Raw genomic sequence first — 17666 nt, forward strand, 5'->3', positions numbered from 1 at the left:
AGGGTTTCTCATCCACGATTGCCCTTTATCCAACTCCATATAGCATGTTTCCAGAATCAGCCTAAACTTTTCTGGATCGAATAGCTGCTCACTGATCGATCCTGGGCGAGCACCTCATCAGCGCGCGGTCGGAACGCGCGAGTGTAGGTTTCAGTGCCAGCGATTTATTCTGAAAATAAAACCGCGGATGTGTCTGACGTGTCTGAACGGAGCCGACTTTACGACAACACCTTGCCAACTCCCACCACTACTTGACAGAGGAGCAGTCAGCGGAGACTACCAGTCCGAGTGGATTGCTCAACGGCGACGAAGCGCGCCAGAGTCATCCCCCTCTGGAGAGCCGCCTTCACCTCTCCTCGCGCGCACTTTCCAGTCTTCCGAGTCCGCTGCACGTGCAGGAGTAGATGAGCTTATTTCGGACCGTTTGGACTATGTGAGCAGCAGGCAGCGCGAAGCCGAGCTGCTGGCTGTGGCAGTGGCACAGCGCGAGCACGCTTTCAGTAAAGTCGCGAGGAGAGTTTCGGACACTGCTTTGTGGGGTTCTAGAGTCTGTTTTGAGATCGGCAGACTCTGACAACAGATTGGTGGATTTTTCTAAAGCTTACTGGTCAATAAAGGTTGATTTTCTTCTTATGAAAGCTGGGGGACATCTGGAGACCAAAGACTGAGTTTCTGTCAAAGCTGAATCATTTAGGTAAGATTATTATTATTATTATTATTATTATTATTATTATTATTATTATTATTATTATTATTATTATTATTGCTGTTTTGCTAGTTAGACAGTGAAATACAGCCTCACTTCCTTGTACTAGGATTGTGACAGGTTGGACCTCTTGGTGCAAGTGGCCCTGCGCAATTCCGATTCCAACTTGAATTTGACGGGATCGGCGCTGCGTAATGGCCCAAAGCAGAGGCTCGTTTTCTTCGCAGTCCGTGCGCGTTTTGCGCGTCATTATGTCGCCATGGGTTGGAAGATTCGGACGACTTTTTGAGTGTTATGCTGGCTGGAAAATTTAATGTTATTGGGGGGGGGGGGGGAACGCATATTTGAGAAAAGGTGTATCTTTTATGATGTTTGATTCGAGTTTAAAAGCTGCTTTCTTTAATAATTCCGGGAAATGACTTCAAAGTCAGCGTTTGGTTCCAGAAAAATCCTGGAGGACGCATGAACCACGGATGCAGGTATATGGGAATGTGGAAGTTTATTACGCACTCTTCCATTCCAGTCTAGAGATATCCTCAAATATCCTAATATGCGTTAAGGATTAGGTCCATTCGCAAAAGATAAAACATATCTCTGTTAAAAATAAAAATCCAGTGATGATTTTCAGAAATGTAAAACGCCATGGCATCCTCCGCTGGGTGGGTGAAGCGGTCTCCTCTGCAGCGGTGACGTCTTCCCCGGCTTACAGGAGCCCCTCGCCCCCACTCCCCCCTCATGTTCTCCGATGCTCCTTGATCCTGTCTGAAGTTTCTCCAGAAAGCAGCAATTTTCCCCGTTTTTTTTCTCCAGCTCTTTGATGTGAGCCTTCTCTCCCTACAGCAGTACATGCGCTGATAAAACAATGTTAGAAATTCACCAATAAAGCTGCAGTAACAATTTGCATTTATTTAATCCGGGTAGACTTTGGGCAATATCTTTTGAACTTTAACAGCCAAAGGACCAAAGAAAATTTTATATATATATATATATATATATATATATATATATATATATATATATATATATATATATATATACTTACAGGAATTGTTTACCAGTGTGGCATTTTTAATATTCAATTGGAAGAACAGAATCTGCAGAATCAACAGTTTAACAGGATGACAGCATACATGACAAATTTCTCATTGTACTTAATATGACTTTAAAACATACACTGGACAGATCAAGCAGCCAGTTTCATAGCTGCAGTCAGTAGTGCATTGAACATTGTTTTATGGATGCAGAGCATCTCTTTATTCACACAGACTCCTGCTGGGTCCTGCTTGATAAGAGGATCATGACCAGCGAGAGTTTTATTTTCTCATCCATGTTAAAAGGGAGCAAAAATAACTGCTGGTTGTGATTAAGGCTAAAATGAGGCTAAAACAGTATTGATTGCGTTGCAGTTTGCGTTTTGATTGCATTTGAATCATCATCTCCGGGTAAAGTTTGAAAGTTTATCAGTGAAGATATTTTTTATAGATCTTCATTTCTAAAATGTTCTTGCTCATCTAAATGAGTTAAAATCTCTCGATTATGGTCGTTCTTCTGGACTTTTTTATCTGATCTGTAATCCCATTTTGAACAAGATAAGATTGTGTTGGTATTAGGGCATAAAATGTTACTGAAAGAGTGTTAAATCTGTTAAATTTGTTAAATCTGTGGGCTTTTCTCAGGGAACCACCGACTGCCACAGGGTTAGGAGACTCAGCTCGCTAGCAGCCTTGACTTCAGTATTTTCTCTGTCATTAAAGCCTCTAAAGCTGGATGCAAACCCAAACTCTCGCTCTAGCACAGAAACGTGCTCAGCCACAAGTCATGTGACAGCTCTTAGCTTTTTCAAAGTAGATAATTCCATTCTTAATAAACATATCAACCTCACCGTTTACCTGACCTCCGACTAAGCCAATATCTACCGATAAATTCTAACCAGGATTTCTTCCCAAAATGAAGCAAATGTCGTTAAAACCATTGCTGAACATTATGTTAATCAAATGCTTGGTTAAAATGTAAAGAATTTTAGGGACTAAAGTCCAAGACCCTCAAAAAAAGTCCCTTTTATAGTGTATACTGCTCTCTGTGAGAGGACTGTCGCGTCCATGTGAGAGCGGTATGCTGCAGCCGCAGAACGAGCGTGCAGATGATAACGGTTTAACTAATGCTGTAAATTAATTGCACGTATTGACCCAAGGAGTGCCGCCTGCCAGCATGCTCAGACACATTTCGCCTCCAAATGAGAAACTAATTGCCTCTTTTTATTACTGAAATTGCTTTAAGATTGTCGTTCAGCTTGTAGTTACGGTGCCTCCTCGTTTCTTCCTTTCATTTAGGAATTAGGTGGCCTCAACTTTTCTTATTCGCAAGAGAAAAGGCTGAACTCTGTCACTAACCCTAACTTCTGCAGACCAAAACCAAGAGCTGTGACAGCCCTTCAGGATTTTTCATTACACTGTCATCTTATAATAAATACAATGCCCTGTTGGAAAATTTATTATTTTTGTCACTTCAATGCTGTATTTTTCTGTGTTTTCTGTGACAGACCAGCACAAAGTAGTGAATAACTGCGAACTGGGAGGAAAACGGTCTTCAAAGTTTTTTTTACAGATGAGAATCTGAAAGGCGAGCAGCGTGTTTGCATTCTTGTCTAGTCTTTTGCGACATACCTCAGGCTTGGTCAGATTGGGTAGATAGCTTCTGTAAACATCAGTTTCTAAGTTTTGTCCAATTGTTTTTCAGTGGATTTAAGTTTGGGCTTTGATTAGGCCATTCTGATCATACAAATCTGTTTTAATCCAAAGGATCGCAGTGTTACTCTGGCTGTAAAATCAGGGTTATTGCCCTGCTAGAAGGTGAACCTCCGCCCTAGCCTCGGGTCTTCTGCAGCCCCCTTACAGGTTTCTTCTAGGATTGGTCTGGATTTAGCTCATTTTATGTTGCAGCCAGCTCTCACCTGCATCCCTGTCCTTCCTAAAGAAAAGCAACCTGTGACCCGTATTGAGTTTTTCATGCAGGCTAAAAAGTTCCGTTTGAGTCTCATTTGACCAGAGAGCCTTCTTCCACAGGTTTACTCAAAGCGACAAATTTTAAGAGGTACTTCTGATTGTGGTCCTATTAAGTTTTACTATCAGTTGTTCTATGCCAAATAAAAGATGAGGATAACTGTCGGGCGTGTGAACGTGTAGAGGAGTGTCAGCCAGAGGTGAGCCTGAGTCTCCTCAGTCGGAGGTCTCTGCAGATTGAAGTAGAACGCTACCCCACACCCCCCCCACGCCTTCCAGCTGATCAATATCTCTTCTCACTTCAGGCTGCCGCTCTGATGTGAGGGTGGCTGAGCGGTTGGAGCTTGAAGATGCAGCGAGGTGACAAGAAAGGAAAAGAGCTGTGCATAATAGAAGGGAATGTAGGATGAACCGGGCCTGATGTCAGGCTGAGATGCGTCTGACTCTGTTTCTCTTCTGTTTGGCTGCCCCCCAAAAAAAACCTTTAAGCACCAAAGTGGGCAAAGTCGACCACTCTTCTGCTGATGATCGTTCAGCCTAATTATTGAATTTTACTCCATCTGTGGAGAAGTGTAACTTTCTGGGATTGATCCTCACTGAGGAGGTGGGAGGGGAAGGTGTGGGGGGGGGGGGGGGTGCTAACTGGGATCTGAACCGTGCTCTGAGCCCCTTTTTCTGCCCTTGAGCCTTAACAGTGTGAAAATAGTTCTGCATGATTAATGTTCATGTTTTATTCACAGCTTTGGTTCTGTTTTCTTTTTCATGCTTCACGAAAAATATTAGCATAAAAACACTTTTGAGCTTTTGAACTCCTCACTGAGTCAGTGTGGGTTCCTTTTTTGTAAGAATTTGATGAGTTAATTGAGATTATCTCTAGACTTGCAGGTTTTTCTCTGGCCATTGCAGATGTCAGATTTAGACTGATTTCTATAAGGACTTCATATTCCATGTCACCTATATTGGATTTTTTTTTTTTTATTAAACTCACAAAAAGTGCCTCAAAGTGAATGAATGCTGTTTGTTGATGCATTCATTGAATGAAAATGTGGTACTCCGTTTTAAAGCGTTTATTAATAGGAATAAAAATCCGACTTTGTTAGTGTTTGACCTGCCAATCAAAAATGAAAGCTGACAAAAGACAAACCGGTTCTCTGTGCAGTTGATCGACGCGTCTCTATTTATCTCTCCGTGCTTGTTAAAAAGCTCCCGTTTTGTCAGGGGGAGTCTTAAATGACCTGCTCCTCTTACAGGCAACGATCATTCATCTCAGTGTAATGCTATCTGTCACACTGCAACACTTGGCTTCTCCTCAGCTTCGTCGTCTAATCTACCTGTCCCGACGCACGATTAGTCAATCAGAGCTGTTATCGTCTCCCAGTTTCTTCTCACATGGCTGAGAGGCTGTCATGCAACTTGTCCAAACAGATCTGCACTTTGACAAGAGTCACGTCGGAGTCGGCTCCGGAGTGAAAAAGAAAGCTGAGATTATTCTGCTTTTATTATTATTGCTGTATGTGTGTGTGTGTATGTGTTCCTGTGCTTGCCAAGGCAAACAAAGCTGCGATTTAGACGGGCCTTTAATGAGCGCCTGGAGTACGCGGGTCTTATCGCGCTGTATAAACAAAGCGCAACAGCGTATAGGCGTCCCTGGCTGCAAGACACCGAGGCCGGGCTCTGAGAGGAGGAGAAGAAGAGCTCCCTGTAGTAACTGCAGAAAATATGAAAAGCTGCAGGACGTGGAAGCATGAAAGGTGCAGTGTTTAGATTAGGACCGTGTGTGTGTGTGTGTGTGTGTGTGTGTGTGTGTGTGTGTCTCGTTAAGTGGTTTTAAGTTGGTGTTTGCTGTGCAGAAAACTGATAAGGTGCAACCAAAGTCTCACAGTTTGTGCTGAGCAAGGAATGTGTCACAAGTCCTCCAAAGGGAAAGAAAAACAGCACCGTTGGGAGTAAAGACAACACAGCCTTTTTTCTGGACTGTGTGTGTGCAGTAAACACACCTCAGTGTGTGTGTGTGTGTGTGAGACTAAAGTCCACGCTGAGATGTCCACAATTTGTCACGTTAAAACCAGAATCTTCTTGGCATTTTTCTGTGATAGATAGATTAGTTCTTAACGGTGAAGTGGGTGAGTTGTCTTGTACGCGTTGCTTTTAGAGCCACCTTTCACTGCGAGCTGCGCTGCAAGTGATCTGGGGTGTGTCTTTGGCTGTTGTGCACATCTAGAGTCTGGCATTTTTGACAATTCTTTGCAACAACAAAAAAAAAAAAAGAAAAGAACTTAAGCTCAGTCAGATTGGATGGACACTTAAGTCTTGACAGATTCCCGGTTGCATTTAGGTTTGGACTTTGACCTGGCCGTCCTGAAGCCTGAATATGCTTCGACCCAAAGCATTCCAGTGTAGCTCTGGCTTTAATCTTTTGAGTCGTTGTCCTGCTGGAAGGAAAACCTTTGCTCCAGTCTCTAGTTTTTTTCTCAGCCTGAAACAGGTTTTCTTTAAAAACTCTCCAGTACTCACCTCCTTCATCCACCCCATCACCTCCGTCCAGCTTCCTTGTTCCTGCCAAAGACAAGCATCCCCGCAGCATTGTCTTGCTGCTGTGGGGGTCTCACGGTGGGGGGGGGCACACAAAGCATTTGACTTGCGGGCCAGAGAGTCAAATATAGACTCCGTCTGATCAGACCTGCTGTTTTTCGCTTCATGACTTGTGGCAAACTTTGAGCAGAACATCTCAATGCTTTCTTTTAAATATGCCTCTCTTTTTGTCTCTCTTCATAACATGGAAAATTGTAAGGCGTATGAATGCTTTTGCTCTGGGAATTCCAACTCAGCAGAATCTGCCTGTTCATTTTTCCCCATATTGAAACTTGGGAATCCTATGAGTAAAAAAAACAAAAAACGAACACACATTGGAATCATGCAGAAAAAGAAGGCGTTATTATAACACAACAACCTGAATAATTCCTGCTCCACCCCTGTTTTCTGTACTCAGAAACTTGGTATTTAACTCAGGTGGGACTTGGTAGAAAAACATTTCAGAACCACTAGTCTAAAGCATACTAAGCACAGGGAGACCTGCTAAGGTTAAAGCTACCAGTGGTAGTAGGAGTGTTTGCCTTGGACGGTTTGTACTTTGCTTTTTTTTTTTTTTTTTTTTTGGGCACTTCACTCAGAGCCTTCAGTACATTCCAGCCTCTCCCAGCTTAGGCAAACACAGGGCAGAGCTCTTCACCATCTCGCTCTGTACCTGCCGTGTCTCTGCCTCCCTCCTGCTGCTCACGCTTAGCTCATACTCGCCTCTAAACTTGGGGATTCCTTGCTGGAGGAGCACTACATTTGCATCAATCAGCTGCCTGACCACGCAGAGGAACTTCCCCGGCAGAAGTGAGCCCTGTGAAAGGTTGTTTGGGTCTGAAAATACACAACTCCGCTCTGTTTTCCGTTAATAAACTTTCGTTGTAGATTTGGGATTTGGCACACGGGTCTTTGTTATGAGCAGAACCGTGTTCAACCCACCTTAGCATCCAGGGGTGCTGAGAGAGTTTCTGAGCAAAACAGCGAAGAGGGATTTCCACCCTAATCTTTCAAATCTGTGCGGAATGTCATGTCAAAATATTCGATTATGTGCACAGAGCCTAAGGCCTTTTCTCCGTTCATGTTCAGGTTGACGTGTATTTCTCTCATGGAGCACACCCAGAAGTTTGCATACAGTGTTCTCTCCAAACCGATTCCTAACTTTGTGTTTGTTGTTTGAAGGTGCGAGGCGGGGGCGTTGCTGGACCCTCCTCTGTCTTTTTTTTTTTTTTGCGGCGTCTGTGGCCGGCGTTCAGCGGGACAGCATGCGGATGGTGGAGGATGGTGCCTGAGTTGGAGTCGGTCCTTGCTGATCTGCGTCGGACCTCTCCGTCCAGAGGAATGACGGCTCTGTGGTGCTCACTCTGGCTTTCCCTCCTGCTGCCTCTCTGCGTCTCACCGGCCAGACTGCCCACCGCTCAGCCCACAGGTAGGACACACTTTCCCACCTTGACTTGTGTGTTGTTGTTGTTGTTTTTTTCTTCTTACCTTTACAACTGTTCAAACACTTTGGGGAGAGCAGAAAAGCACTCCAGAAAAATAACATTTTATATACTGTTTGTGCTAAAATGCCAAGACAACTGTCTGGGTGAGTCTTTTTTTAACCGGCAAACACCGGTTAAAAAAAGTTAGAAAACTGTTTCCATAACCTTGTGCTCCTCTGGGTGATTTCTTGCTCTACGTTACGTTGGTTGAGGGTGTAATGTGACAAAACGGGGAAAGAAAGAATAAAGAGGTGTGAGCAGCTCCTGTGCAGCTCAGGTCGGCCTCACACTCAACTATCGTCTTCGTTTGCATCATTTTCCATGCGGGCGACATCTCAGCGCTGCGCTGTTTTTCTGCGTTCATCACTTCAAACAAAAAGAAGTGTTTTATAAGACACTTATTGTTAATGTAAATGTTGTTTCCCCCCCCCCCCCTCTTTACAAAGAGGATTTAATTGGACAGCTCTTGGTTTGCTGAGCTTAGCGTGATTTTTTTTTTCTATCTTCCCGCTTTGTTCTTGAGGCGGAGGCGTGCCCAAAGATCAATCCAAAGCAAACGTCGACGATGTTTTCTTTAATCTCTCCATATTGCGCAGAAAAGAAAAACATAAAGAGCGCGGTAATCTTTTTTTTTCTGAGGCATTAGCCAAGAGTTATTTTTTCCCCTCCCTCCCCCCTTATTTTTCCTCTCTCTTTAAGTCAAAAGCCATTTGAAACGATCTTTTGACACACTCTAGATGCTGTAGTTGCATTAAGCGCGATGAGGAGCGGTGTGTTTTCTGGAGAGGATCCAGATGTGTTGTGTAAGGCAGGTTGTTCGTGTGTGTGTGTGTGTGTGTGTGTGTGTGTGTGTGTGTGTGTGTGTGTGTGTGTGTGTGTGTGTTTGTGTTAGAACGCGTCGGGGCTATCTTCCAGATAACCCAGCTCAGTGGAGGGATATGGACCGCAACCCCCCCGTGCTTTTAAAACGTGCACGTGTGATCGTAGAGTGAAAAACCCTGATAAACTCAGCGTCGGACGGACATTTCTTAAATGTGATGTAATGTGAAGGATTCCATCGCTGCAGCTCACTCAGAGGTTGCAGACAGAGAGGAGTGAAAAGGCCTCTGCCCTCTCTCAGTCGGAAACCCCGACGTTTTTGCGACAGAGCTGCTGCGACTCTGCGCGTCCGATTGGCCGTCCCTGCTGGGAGCCCTCGCGGCGTATCGAGCGCGTTCCCCGAAGCCGAGGCCGCGTTTTTTTTTTTTTGTTTTCTGCTTTCTTCAACCGCTCCGTATACTTGCAGAGACGCAGCGGAGGCGCCCGTCTCTGAGGAGCATGACTGTTTTTTTTCACGTCGCTGCAGGTTCCACGCATGACTGTGTGATGGTTGGGTTGATGTGCAAGGGATGGAACCATGTTTTCTGCTGAAATAACAGGGTTTTATCTCGCCGTCGTCAATGTCGGCATTGTTGGTTGCTTTCACCGGTGTTGAAATGACAGACACAACTTAAATGGACAATGTTATCCCACAGTTACAGTGAAGTTATCCCCCATGGAGACTAAATACGCAAGCGATAGGACTTAAAGGAGCCTTTTTAGAGATACTGCGGCGTGGCAAGTAAGGGAAATATATTTCTGCATTTGTCTAAGAGAAAACACAAAATGGATTAGAGGTGTAAATGCAGAAATAAGCTACTTTTACAACAATACTGCCTAAATGTTACGTTGACACATCAAAATACATAAATAATAAAAACTTCAAAATAAATAAAACTTATTATGCAGACACGTTAAATGTTTTCACATTTTTTGTTTAGCTACAACTACTGACTGAAGAGCATATTCCCCACAGCATGATGCTGCCGCCATGTTCTCTAACCCACCTCCTGAGGTTAAACTTTATTTAGGCACTACAGGACTTCTCAAGGCAGTTAGTTACACGGGATTCTGTTAAAGGGGTGTACATGTATGGTACTTTTTCAGATTTTTATTTGTGAAAACTTTTGAAATCCTTGTTTCATTTTCCGTCCACCCCACAATTCCGCACTACTTTGTGTTGATCTGTCACACCACGGGTACGTCTGCGAGGCACTTTAGTGCAAATGTTTTAAATGTCTGTTGTGGTCCGAGGAGTTTAGGAGAACACAAGAAAACACATGCAGAGCTGCCTAAATTTGCTTACTTATTTTTACACTTTTTATATTATTTTAAGCTATATTGCAAGTTTAGAAGTTATTTCTTCCCATCCACTCTAATCAGAAGTCCCATGTTTCATCCCGTCAGGAGGAATTGTTTGGTATTAGTACTTAGAATTAGCGATGCACTGACTAGAACTCTGTTGGATTACTGATCCTCTAGTTTTGACCTGGCAATAAAATCTTTTAGCCAATTCTGAGCTGTCTTTAACAGCCAAAAAAAGATATAAGAACTTCATTTAAATAATTTTTTATGTAGCCTTTTTGCCAGTGAGCATTATTTATATTAGGAGCTGAGATGACATTAGTAGGTGGTTAGTGTAGTTAGTTGGTTTGCATTAATAAAATAGCAGTATGAGTGTGTATTCCCTTTTTACAATCCAGCAGGTTCCCTGGCAGACAGATGTTGAAACCTCAAAAGGAGAAAACAAAAAATAACTTTACTCCAATACATGCAGCCTTCCTCTTATCTGATGCAAGTCCTGCTCTCTCTCTCTCACAGCCTGAATGAACCGCAGACTTTTCATTCACTCTACTAAAGATGTTCTTGATGGTTACATTAACCTTTTTAGAGTTAACTCCATCACCTACTGCCAGTCGTCCAGCTGCAGTGTTTTGCTTGTCATGGAGAGACTAGGATTCCCGCGTGCCTGCCGGGCATGGCTGGCCATCGGCCCGCCTCCCTCTCGGCCCCCGGGCCTCCAGCAGAGTTCCCCCACGTCCACAGATGGATGAGCAGTGGGGGCAAAATGACTGTCGTTTAATGGCAGATGGCATGATGTCCCCTCAGCCACCACATCCCTGAGCTGCGAGGTTGTTCCTTAGGTCCGTGCTCTCTGGTGGATGTTGGATCCATAGGTATAAATGTGTGTGTTCTGGTACTTGCAGCTGAGCGAGAAATAGTTTTTCTAATTTAACGAGAAAAGTGAAGACTCTGGTGTAAATGAGGAAATTTTTTTGGTCATCACTTTTTTTCTGCACTAGGTTTAGCACTAAGGTGTCAATTAGGTTTAGGTTATGGTTAGGCTTGAAAATGAATGGAAGTCTATGGAAGTCAAGGCATGGTCCTCACTTTGTATTTTAAACAAGTGTGTGTGTGTCAGGCACAGCAATCAAAAGGGGGCCGAGGACTGAAACGTCCTTGAAAGCTTACGGGTTATAAGTATTAACATGAAGGTAAATGGGCTGCAAGCTACACAACAGCTTTAAAAATGTTGTCTTGTGAGTTTTTTTTCTCTTGTTTTTTTCTTGTTTATATTCACTTTTGACCACTGAGCGTGGGTGATGAATATTTTGGCTGGAAGTGAAACGGCTTAAAAACCGTAATGGCCGCCTTTCGCTTATGGAAGATTTTAAATATAAAACCTGTAATTATTTAGATGCGGGGTTCACTCCGCTGAAGGCCCTGAAAGCATGTAATTTCATTTATAAAAAAAAAAAAAAAAAAAAAAACTCACCCAAAGTACAAAACTGCCCATTAAAAAATAATCATGAAATGAGCTTTAAAAAGCCTCCTAGAGTCATTTCCAGACCTATTCCCTGCTTTTTCTACGTGTGCATTAGTAAAGCAAGGCGGTCCTGTGGTCTGTCTGTGAGGGAGTGTGACGTGCAGTTCCCCCGTTTCCATTAAGTCTGTGCCGCTGTTTATTTCTCCAAAAAGCTGGTGGTATTCCTAAATGTTGGAAAAGAAGGGGAAAAAAAGCATTTTTGAAAGCCGTGTTAACTGACGTGAGAGACTACTGACAAAGAACAGAGGCTGTATGTACGTGTGGCTCATTCTCCCACCTTTATTCACTGACCACACACACACACACACACACACACACACACACATCTCCTGCTGGTGGCCTTTTGTGGTTATAATATTACACTTTGTCACGACCACAAACTATGATGTATTTCTGTAGCTTTTTTGTGACAGTGAAACAGCAATTACTGTTGGAAGCCTTTAGGGTATATCTCTACCAGCTCTACTAAGTAGATTTTGCCCATTCTTCTTCATAGAAAGTGCTGGAAAGTTAACCACCTCGTCAGTCTTCCTTATTTTGCACCTTTCAGGATTGGCCTGCATTAACTTCACCCATCACCCTTTCATTTCTGCCAAGGTCTCTTGTCCCTGCCGTCAGGGGCGGTTCTAGACCAAATTTACCAGGGGGGCCAAGGTGGGGCCAGTGTTTTTTCACAGGGGCACAGAACAAAAAAAATAAAAAACAATAAAATGGCAATATTTAACTGTGTAATAATATTAAGTGAGCCACTTGTGGCTCTGGAACTGCAGGTTTCAGACCCCTGATCTAGCAGTTGAAAACTTTGCCCTCTGCTCAATACGGCTAAACGTGAAACATCTTAAGTTTTAAATTCTTTTTAGAGTAAAGCTGTATAGGTAAAAAATAATATTGGTCAAAGTGACCAATCAGTTATGGTTTCTTTGCCATTGCAAATAATTATGAGAAGTTTATTTAACATCATGCTTTCAGTACAGGGGCCATAACAGGGGCCAGGGCCATCTCTACAGGGGCATGGGCCCCTGTTGGCCCCTGTCTAGAACCGCCCCTGCCTGCCGTAGAAAAGCATCCCCACAGCATTATCCTGCCGCCACCATGTTTTCACTGTCGGCCATGTGGAGCGTAGGCTGTAGTTTTCCATCATAGGAAGGATTTTATGTACAGGCCAATGACCAGAGCACCTTCTTCAACGCGTTTGACGTGCCATCAACATGGGCTATGGCAATCTCCTTGAAGTTTTATTCTCGTGGGCTGCAGGATATTTTATAGATGGGCCATTGCAATATCAATATTGAATTTTGGTTGTATTGGTATCAGTTTAATCCAGATTTTCTTCACAAGTTTCTGTATTTTCCAAGATCACAATGTCCCTATCCCTCAGCCTGAGCCCGTTGGTTCTTGATGGCCATCTCCTGTTTGGTTTGGCGTTTTATTAATCGACCCTGGTTTAAACTTCCCTTCTGTATCACCGAGCTGTAGCTGCTTCCACTAGATTTTATTTAGGGGTTTTAGAGCAGAGAGAGTGGAGTGCATAACTCAGATGGAGATGTGTGTGAGATCAGTGACACCTCTAAGTACAGTAGATGTCAGCTTGGGTCAACAAGAAATTTGTTTTCACACACCCTCACATACACACAGCGCCAATCCCCTTGCTGTCATTGTCTCAAACCATCTTCTTCTCTGTCAAATAAAATCTTTCCTGCATATCTTATTCTCCTCTGGCCCGCACATGGACATTTGTTCTCTGTAGCCGGTAAAAAGCCTCTGCTGCACTCACGAAGTCTTTGATGATCAGTGTGTGTGTGTGTGTGTGTGTGTGTGTGTGTGTGTGTGTGTGTGTGTGTGTGTGTGTGTGTGTGTGTGTGTGTGTGCAGTTTTGCTGAAGTCCTTCACAGTAAAAACATGATTCTTTCCTTCAGCTCTCAATTTCAAAAAGATTTGATGTTTTTCCTTCTGCTTGTTTTTTTTTATCAGCTTGTTTTAAGATTCGCCATCTTTAGCACTCCGTAAGAAAAAGCTTGAGAAAAGTCATCTCTTCATATAAGTTGATTTAATGCTCTTGTATGAAGATGCAACTCAACCCAGAGTCACAGGTATTGGTCTTCTTCTGTAGGCCTTTTTTTAAGTACAGAGAGGAAGCCATTCTGGATTTAGTTGCTGAGCGACTATTCCAGACAACAGACTTGAATGTCTCCAGAAGTTTTCAGAGCAAGATTAATAATGAGACAGGGGAATCTCCTATAAACACCTCTGAGGACCTATTCTGCAGTTGTTTTTCACACTACTAGTACAGAGGCAGTTTCAAAACATCCAGTAAAATACTGGATAATGAGTAGACATGCACCGATCAGTGATTTGAAGGCAATCTTTGGTGTCCAGTTTTTGTAAATCTGTGGCCCATACAAAATTTAGCTGTTTCTAATTTCTCTCAGAGAACAATAATTACCTAAATTTCTACTGTGAAGGCAGATGGGTAGATGGGTGCTTGGTTCTGGAATAACACAAAATAAAATCTGAAACACCAGCACTCCGGCTTACTTCATTTAATCGGGGGCAAAAGAACGTGTTTTGTAGCAGAAACACGTTCTCTTGCCCTTGATTAAATTTATGGAGAACCTGTGAGTGCTGGTTTTCAAGATGTTTTATTTGCTCAGTTAGCCAGACTTTCGCTCATAGCTTGCTGACTCTAGTTATAAAACAGCATTAATGATAGGTTGCACTCCTGTCCTCTAGGTCTAAAACACAGCTATCCATGTGATTTAAAGTGAAATAAGTGTAACACATCTGATCAGAACTATTTCCAAACCAAGAACTCAGTCTTTCTTTTTAGTAAGGGAAACAGTAGTAGCCTTTTTAGCCAGCTGAACAGCAGTGTGCAGCAGCAAATAGGGGAATTTCCTCTCACCAAGTCTCCATTAGATGAAAACTCAGTTTGTCAGAAAATGTTAGTTTGCTCTTTTACAACTGCTTGTTTTTTTTGGATTCATGGGATTCTTCTTCCTTTCCTCTATGCATGTGGTGGGCTGTTTTCCAGAGTATCATCATTCACGTATGTATTATGAAGTACCCTACATCACTGCCCTGTAATCATCACTCTATGTGCTCCATGTGTGGGCTTAAAAACAGCCACCAGAAATCTACCCATTCGTCACAATTTAGGCTTAACGTGTCTCTAAGCGGGTCCTCCTCTTCAGTGAAAAGACGTTAGCTGTTTCAGTCCCAGCGTTATGTACATTTCCCTGGCAACGTTATCAGGAAATCATTTGGCAAGCGTGGGAAGCATACAGGTCAAACAAGCTTTAGCGAACACTGATTTTCTCAAACAATGGCTGCTTTGTGTTGACTCTGTGATGCAAGTAATCCAGTAGACACTTGGGACACTTTTCAGTAAAGGAATCAAACTGTGAACACTGTCCCCGTTTAGCACAGGATCAAAGAGAAGTTCTTAAACGCCTATAGTTCAGGTGAAAAGAGCTTGAGGCAAAAATATTCTTATGCAGTAATATTATGTTGAGTGTGTGTTTTGCTTTTAAATAAATGTTGTCTAATTATTCACTAATTTGCTTAATCTGGAGTGGAAAAGCATCATTCTTCAAGCGTTGCGATATATATACCCACACTAAATCTGGGGGGAAAAAAATCCCTTACTGTGAAAAAGTATTCTTCCTGTTACTAATTTGTTGTGGTTTTGCTTTTCGGGCACATTTTAAAGTTTCAGATCCATCAAATAACTCTGAATATGACACAACGATTACCTAAGCCAATACAAAACACAGCTTTCCATTGATTGTTTCATTTATTAAGGGGGAAAAGAAAACAATTTAAACCAACCTGGTCTTATGACTATGTGACCACCCTAGTGTGGGCCTGACATACCTCAGTTTACACCACTATTCATTATTCAGCAACATAGGAGAGTCCCAGGGGGCAAACCGCTGCTGAGCAAAACAGACCGGTCTCACATTTGCCTAAAACATTTGCCAAAAATATTCTATGGATTGAAATCAAAGTGAAACCTTTGGAAAAGTGTGTTCAAGAACTTTGTGCACTATGCAGAGAGTCAAACGTGGTGATGGGATTCAGAAGAGGTAGGGCTGCTTTGCTGCGGTAATTGATGGAACCATAAATAATGTTCTCTACCTGAAAACCTCTGAAGGAGATTGTCCCATCATCAGTTCATAGCTTTAAGCTTAGGCTCTCCTGGGGTTTGCAGCAGGACAATGATCCAAAGTACACAAAGTGTATCTATAGAAGGCAAAACAACAACAAACTAAATCAAAGTTTGGGTTGGCCTAGTCAAAGCCTGGACTTTAATCTGATTGAGAGGCTGTAGCATGACGTTAAACAGGGCTTGAAAACCCTGCGTTGTGGCTGAATCTTTAAGGGGAAGAATACTTTATGGCTGCACTGGAACTTGAATCGTTCCTGGTCACTCATTCACAAACTTAAGCTGCGGCCCAGGATGGGGATAGATTTGGTTTAGTTTTTATTTGTTGCAGAAAATCACTGCAAATACCTCTCTGGCTTTAAATTTCCACTTAGGAAAACCTTCTTTATTAAATCTGAGCTGGCAGCTGCAGAACAGCGGGTCACTTTCAGCCAGCAGGCCTCATACAGACCCTGACTGCTGCTCTCACCTGTCTCTGTATTATGTACCTCATTAATGCCCTTTGAAATCTTCTCCACGAGCCATTCCATGAATTATGGATGAAAAAAACAGCTCTATCTGTGTGCTCTGCCCGTATTTAAACCGTGCCATCTTCATATTCCTGTTGGTGTCTTTTTTGTGTGTGCGTGTGTGTGTGTGTGTACTTTCAATGCACATATATTGAATAAGAAACATATTGTAAGGCTTAAATCTTCCCAGAAATCCGCTTACTTTCTCTTTTCTGATATGTTTTGAAGTTCCTATCAGCTTTCAGGCGCCTCTCGTAGCTGCATGTACTCCGTAGCAGCGTAATAATGTCTTTGAGGCATGTACACGCACTTCTCTGTTTCATACACACCTGTGCCTGCCCTCTGCTCTACCCCTGGCTGCGGTTCAGGGCAGCTCTTGGCCCGCAGGCTGACAGTGGGGCTGACATACGGCGGGTTTTTAATTACAAAGCTCCCCTTTAAGGCAATTGTTGAGACACTTAACAGATCAAGCAGGCAACACGGGGAAAAGAAGGCCTCTTGTCCTATCAGACTATTTTAGAATCGGCGCATCAGTCCTTTTTTTTTTTTTTAGCAGCTGAAACTGGAGTTAAATCTTGCTGTTTCACTTCTGTCTTTTATTAAAAGTTATCCGTCTTCTCACCCTGTCTTTATCGTTGTTTGCATCTGTCCCACTGTCATCTAGATTTACGGCCACCGCTTATTGAGCTGCATGTTTTTCAATGAACGGTCTGAACGGATTTGCAGTTGCATAAAGCAGCCAATAAATCTTGCGCATGTTTAAACTAGTTCGAGACGCCGTGTTTTCATGCTTGGAGCTAACTTTGATACAAAAGCGTTTTTTTATGTATTTATTTATTCTTTTTTTTTTTATTGATAAGGTGTCATGTAACGGCTTCATTCTGTCAGATACATCTACAGGAATGACATGTACCTATAAACCTGCATACCAGTGCCCTTTGCTATATTTACACACATAGGATTTGCATTTACTGCCCTTTTGGGGCAGCGTACACATTTTTCAGCAGCAATGAGTTATGACGGTCACTCCTCACTGAATGGATTTAATCACCTGTAACAGCATCGAGGTGAATATGAACACCCCTGGCACTGGAGGAGAATCAGTTCGGGTCCAAATCCAGCCGCCTGGAGCGTTCAGCCAGTGAAACACTGCACAGCATATATGATGCAACAACACACTGGTACTGATGCGGGGAGTCCCTGTGACCAGAGGGGATTTCTCAACAGCTACACTTTATGGTGCGTTCAAGTTCATCTCCTACACGGGATTGTCTAAATATCAATAGAACTCTGAAGTGATTTAACGTTTTCTATTTTCAAATGTCTGCACAATCTTGTCAAACATTCCTGAGCAGCATTCATTTCTTTAAAGTGGTTTTAATGTTGTGTAATCCATCCATCCATCCATCCATCCATCCATCCAATCAGTGGTTAGATTATCTTTTATTAAGGGAAAAACAAACAAAATCTCCTGTCCGTTTTTATACTGGCACCTTTTTATTGGTTTCTCTTGATTGAAGCGAGCCAAAAACATACTGAACCGTGAA

General features: G+C 42.8%; 1 protein-coding gene across 11 annotated transcripts in view; it reads left to right on the plus strand.

The window, feature by feature from the left end:
- Nucleotides 1-257: 257 nt before the first annotated feature.
- fgfr3 (fibroblast growth factor receptor 3) overlaps nucleotides 258-17666 on the plus strand; it is an 81173-nt gene continuing 63764 nt past the window's right edge. For 8 of the 11 annotated variants that reach the window (XM_036151090.1, XM_021321292.2, XM_012872131.3 and 5 more), the window contains exons 1-2: nucleotides 259-694; nucleotides 7459-7705. In XM_036151090.1, coding sequence (XP_036006983.1) covers nucleotides 7558-7705 — 148 coding nt within the window. In that variant the 5' untranslated portion in view covers nucleotides 259-694; nucleotides 7459-7557. Of the gene's footprint in view, nucleotides 695-7458; nucleotides 7706-17666 lie in introns of all 11 variants that reach the window. The other 3 variants (XM_036151091.1, XM_036151094.1, XM_036151096.1) reach the window with 1 other exon arrangement.

The sequence above is a fragment of the Fundulus heteroclitus genome, chromosome 19 (genome assembly GCF_011125445.2).
Source record: "Fundulus heteroclitus isolate FHET01 chromosome 19, MU-UCD_Fhet_4.1, whole genome shotgun sequence".
NCBI classification, from domain to species: Eukaryota; Metazoa; Chordata; class Actinopteri; order Cyprinodontiformes; family Fundulidae; genus Fundulus; species Fundulus heteroclitus.